The sequence below is a fragment of the Apaloderma vittatum genome, unplaced genomic scaffold (assembly GCF_000703405.1).
Source record: "Apaloderma vittatum isolate BGI_N311 unplaced genomic scaffold, ASM70340v1 scaffold29603, whole genome shotgun sequence".
Taxonomy (NCBI): domain Eukaryota; kingdom Metazoa; phylum Chordata; class Aves; order Trogoniformes; family Trogonidae; genus Apaloderma; species Apaloderma vittatum.
This window is the reverse complement of record NW_009710343.1, coordinates 5,289-10,264: the sequence shown is the minus strand read 5'-3', so window position 1 is coordinate 10,264 and position 4,976 is coordinate 5,289. Positions and strand designations below refer to the sequence as shown.

Sequence of the window (4,976 nt, the reverse complement as noted above, 5' to 3'; positions counted from 1 at the left end):
CGCGGGAGTGCTCCCGCCGCACCCTCACCTCCTATCCCACGAAGCTGGTCCTTCGTGAGCCTTTCGTGAGTCGTGAGGGTGCAGATCTGCCTCTCCCTGCCTTCTTGCCACACTGCCCAGCCTCTCTGGCCAGGCAGGGCACACAGCTGGGGAATTGCCTCTCGAAGAGTGGCTCAGCCCCACACATGGGCCCCTTGAGCCCCAAAAGCTCCCCTCAGGACGGTAACAGTGCTCCTGCAGGGGGTTCCTGTTCCTGTCATGCAGAAGGGAGCCACAGCCTCCAGTTGCTGTGCAGCTGGATGTGAGCACCCATCCCTGCTGCCCTGGCCAGTGCATTCCCCCAGTCTGTCCCCAGCACAGCCAGGAGCCCCCATGCCCAGTGGCCTGATCAGGTCTCTCCATGCCTCCTCCTGTGTTCCCATCCCTTGTCCCCTTGAAGAACATTCCCTGCCCCGAGATTGCAAACCTGCTTTCTGCTGTTGGACAGCCAGTGCTCCATCACCTCCCCAGCTGCTTTCGTCTTCCTCGCTTTGAGTATTGTTTTCAGTTGTCCCTTCCTAATACTGGGGTGCCTTGGGTACCCCCAAATTGGATGGCAGCGGCAGAGCAGCTCTGTGGGTGCACCAGATTGTCCCCTTTCCCCTCCAGACTGAGTCCCCACAGAAAAATTTCTTTGTTGGATTTGTCTGGACTCAAAGCAATCTGTTTGCTGCCAAGCCAGGAAAATATCCCACTCACAGCTTGGACAGGAATCAGGGATGTGGTGTCTTGGTGACAGGACAGTGGCAGCTGCCTCTTGCTCCTTCACCTCTTCTGCAGCAGCAAGGACATCCCTGAGGATGGCCCTGCAGGGGCTCTCTGTCCACTAGGGATGCTCTGCTGGGACAAGCAGGAAACCTCTCTTCCTGGGAAATGTTGTCCAGTTACTCTTGTCACCCTCTCCTGACACTGTGAGTTTGTGTACCTACCATCCTCATCCAGGTCGGAGTCCTGCTCTGTGTCGCTGCAGTCACCCTGGGGAGGGGACAGAGTGTCCCCACATCCTTGGGACATAGCCAGGCGATGGGGGGGTTGCCCAGAGAGAGCATGGGCCTTGCCCACGCTACTTGCCCTGCCTGGTGGAGCCATGATCAGGCTCTGTGACAATGCTCAGCGTGTCGGGGGCAGTGAGGGCTTTGGTGCAAGGGCACAATGTGCCAGAAAGAAGAGACACGAAGGGAGGTTTCTGTGTTGCATGCTCAGGATGACTTCGTCCCCGAGTCCTGGGATGGACACTGGTGTGTGCCTGGGACACTGGGGACCTGCCCTCCTCCTTTGCAGGGCACAGGGGAGGCCGATGAAGCTGGAGACAGCCAGAAGGGAGAGTGGGACAGCTCTGGCTGCTCCGCTGGAGGTGAGGGGAGAGTAGTGGAGCCTGTTCTCCCCCTCGCAAGGCTGGGACTTTGGTTTTGCAGCGTCCTGTGTGCTGGTGCCCTCCTGCAGCCACTCCACAGCCAACCATGGGGTGGGAGTCAAAACGGGGACAGCGACTTGAGACCCCACTGCATCACCCACAAATGCCCAAACTGGTGGGTGAAGACCCTGAGTGTCCCCATGAGCGCTCCCAGAGGAGCTCTCCTGGTCCATGGCAGGGGCAGAGATGGAGCCAAGCTTACACCTTGACTTGAGCTCCAGCTTGGCTGCCCGCAGCATCTCCTCATTTCTTTTTTCTTTCAATCCTTGTGTTTTTTCTTTCTCTTCCTAAAACTGCTGTGTAGGCTTCCATTTCTCAGCAAGGTGGTTATGTTTGGGTAGGTTTTTTTCTTCCGCAGTTCCCCTGCCTGCAATATGCAGCTGAAACCTTTATGTCTGCACAGGAGACTGGTCTGAACGGAACAGGATGGGTTTGCCTGCAGCCAGGCTCCCCTAGAACCCCCTCTCCACCCCACCCTTCCCTTTAGCTCCTTTGCTCTGTGTAAAGAACCTTAAGGAAGAGAACAAGGCACCAGGTAAAAATAAAGAAAGAGAAGTCTGAGAGGTTGTGTGGGACCAGCGGTGACAACACCACCTACTTCTTGTGCCACCTCAGAGTCACAAGAGCTGAGGAGGTGAACAGAAGTCACATCTCCAGCTGGACACTGATTTCCCCTTTGTCCTCCTGCCCTTCTTATTGCTGAGCCCAAGAACCAAGGAGGATGGGAAGGGGCTGCCAGGGCTCAGCATGCCATTGTCCCCCGCAGCCTGGACCAGCCATGCTGGGCCTTTAACCCCCAGTTGGCATTAAAATTTTAAACACATCCCAAACCTGATCTCATGTCCTTTAATAACCTCATGGCAGGGTGAGTATGAACAGTGCTGCTTGGTCTGGTGGCATGTGAGTCACTCTGTGGGACCCTGTGGCATGCTGGGGTCCTCAGTCTTGTGCAATGTGGAGGAGATGGAGGAGATCCTGTGGGATGTGGTGAATCTTAATGGGAGAGTTTAGAGAAAGCCTGGGCAGAAACACAATCTGGATGTCAGGATAGCTGCAGGGGACACAGGGCTTTCTGACATGAGGGAATGAGTGTGGATCTGCTCAGAGCATGTTCATGTAGATCGGCTGCTCTTCTGGAGCTCTGGAAACCAAACCTTTGTCTCCCTTTTCAAAGTCCTGAAATGACAAAGAAATGGGCACTTGCAGGTCCACCTGTGCTAGAGCACTAAAAGCTGGTGTCTGCATAATGCATGTTCCTGCAAAGTTTGTGAGTTGCTGCTTGGGACAGCCTGGTAAAGAGAAGGGAAAGGCTGGTGTGGGGAAAGCTGTGTGATCCCAAAGTCAGACAGCTCCTCCTCGCTGCACCCCAAAGCAAGGTGCAGCTCCTCCTTGCTGCAGGGCTGGGAGCAAGGGGCATCCATGGAGTGACTTGCTGGGAACCCCAGGAGCTGCCCCAGCCTCTTTCCCTGCCACTTGGCCGGGCTGTTCTCATAGTCATCCTCAAGTGAGCTGAGCTCCAGCTCCCTGTTCTTGTAGATATTGTTGGAAGTGGCTGCTCGTTCCCAGCTTGCAGTGACCTGAAAGGGATGAGATGTGTTGAGGACAAGGGTGGGTCCAGGCAGTGGCTCTTTTATGATGGAGCCATCACAAGACCCAATCTCGTCACCTCCAACATGTGGTACCTGGAGGTCCTTGGCCCTTGTCCTCTCCATGGCCCAGGCTGCTGCGGGAAGAGAAATGGCTCAGATAAACACAGACCTCCCTTTGCTGAAAGGGAGCATTTTGGGGGGTCTTGATCCCTTCCCCACAGGTTCTCATATTGGCTCCTGTGCAACCTCAAGTCTGGCTTGGCTTTGCAAAGAGCCCCCTGGACTATGGGGCTCAGGAGGTTGGGGTCTTTGGGAGGGCTCCAGCCCCTTTTGTCTCAACCCTGATTCACCCCTGGGAGGGGAGTAGGGGGGCAGCCTGTGGTGCACTGAGGTGGGGGGACAGGAGCTGGAGAGCAGCATGGAGACCCTCACAGCCACCTCAGAAAGCAAGGACACAGCCTGGGCCCCCAGTCACTTGTACCTCTGCTCTTCTCCAACATCACTCTTCTCATCCTGCAGCAGATGATGACGCCCAAAACCAGCACACCAGAGGGTGTCAGGATCAGGACAAGCAGGTTTGGGGTGCTAGGAGGGGAGAAAAGCGTGTTATCATCCCTCTGTTGCCCTGTGTCCTGGGGAGGGCTTCATGCCTGTATTTCGCACAAACTCAGGGGGCATGAGACACCACGGGCTGGCAAGGATGTTCCAAGGATCTCTGCCAGTTTTCCTGGCCAGGGATCCAAGGACATGTACATGCAATGTCTGGCCACCTTGGCACGAGTGAGTTGCACAGCTTTATCCCTCATCCCCATGGGCAAGTGCCCAAACAAGGCACACATCTGCCTGGGGTGCCAGCATCCCCCACAGCCCTGAGGGAGCTGGGTAAAGGCTGTGGGACCCCCATCTGCTGGTCCTTGGGCTGGGAATGGTCCCTCTTATCTCTGGTGGCCCTGGCACTCACTCAGACTGCAAGCTTCTGACTTTCGGTGTGGACACAGTGTTTTCCTTCTCCAGGGAAGTCCAGGGGAAGGTGGAAGCAGATGTGGCCTCTTGTCCCTGTGTCGTGTAGAGGTCGTAGTGTGTTGTCTCAGGCACTGTGGTGGAAACAGATGGGAAGCAAAGTGCCATGGTGTGTGTTACCAGGTCCTGGGCTGTGGCTGAGGTTGGTGACTGGGGGTTTCCAGGCCTGAGAGGCTGCTGGTGGGTCGGTGAAGGAAGGTGGCTGGGAAATGCCAAGTGTGGCCCCAAGGAGCGAGGAGAGGGGTGCTGAGGTATCACTGAAGACAGCTGGGAGGGGGATTTCTTCCCTCCCTAGCTCTTCCCATCCTCCCTCCCAATCCTCCCCTCTCTCCATTCCTTTACCCCTCCAACCTCCACCAAAGCAGAACAGCCACGCCAGGCGCTTACCTGAGAGAACGGAAACCATGACGGAGACCATGGGGTCATACCCGGCTACCTGGATCCCACACCAGTACCAATCCCCATCCTCCACTCTCAGGTTGTCCATGGTCACCACGAACATGTGCCGAGCGGGGTCATCTTGCAGGGAGACCCTGTCCCCCCGTGCCTCATCCCCGGGTGCCATGGTTTGAACGAGGATAGAGCAGGTAAGCCAGCTGCTGCCCCTGCACCAGTACTTACTGGCGTTCACCAGCTCCGGCTCATACTCACAGGGTACCTTCATGGAGTCCCCTGGGAAGCCACTCACCTCCTTGGGGCCTCGCAGAGCCCAGCATCCTGCAAGGACAGAGGTCATGCCAGCCTGTGGGTAAGCAAAAGCTCACACACAAACCTCCTGCCTGTCCCCAGCCCGCTGCCTGTCCACTTGTCGTGTGAGCTGCTTTGTGTCACCCCTGGAAAACCTCTCCTGCAACCACCAAGCCTGAGCCTGGGGGTCTGGGCTGGGGGAGAGGGGGGAATATGTGGGACAAGTG

General features: G+C 56.7%; 1 protein-coding gene across 1 annotated transcript; it reads right to left on the bottom strand.

Moving 5' to 3' along the window:
- Positions 1–2,554: 2,554 nt before the first annotated feature.
- On the bottom strand, positions 2,555–4,798 carry LOC104272311 (CMRF35-like molecule 7). The gene is made up of 6 exons (XM_009867274.1): positions 4,450–4,798; positions 4,004–4,136; positions 3,524–3,627; positions 3,136–3,176; positions 2,887–3,030; positions 2,555–2,629 (listed from the first exon to the last, which is right to left on the bottom strand). The coding sequence occupies exons 1-6, from the start codon at positions 4,796–4,798 to the stop codon at positions 2,555–2,557; spliced, it is 846 nt and encodes a 281-aa protein (XP_009865576.1).
- Between the last annotated feature and the right edge of the window lie 178 nt (positions 4,799–4,976).

Coding starts and splice junctions, on each gene's coding strand:
- LOC104272311 (XM_009867274.1), bottom strand. CDS start 4,798: ATGACCTCTGTCCTTGCAGGATGCTGGGCTCTGCGAGGCCCCAAGGAG. Junction 4,137..4,449: donor CATGGTTTCCGTTCTCTCAG/GTAAGCGCCTGG, acceptor TTTCCACCACAG/TGCCTGAGACAACACACTAC. Junction 3,177..3,523: donor GATGTTGGAGAAGAGCAGAG/GTACAAGTGACT, acceptor CTCTTCCCGCAG/CAGCCTGGGCCATGGAGAGG.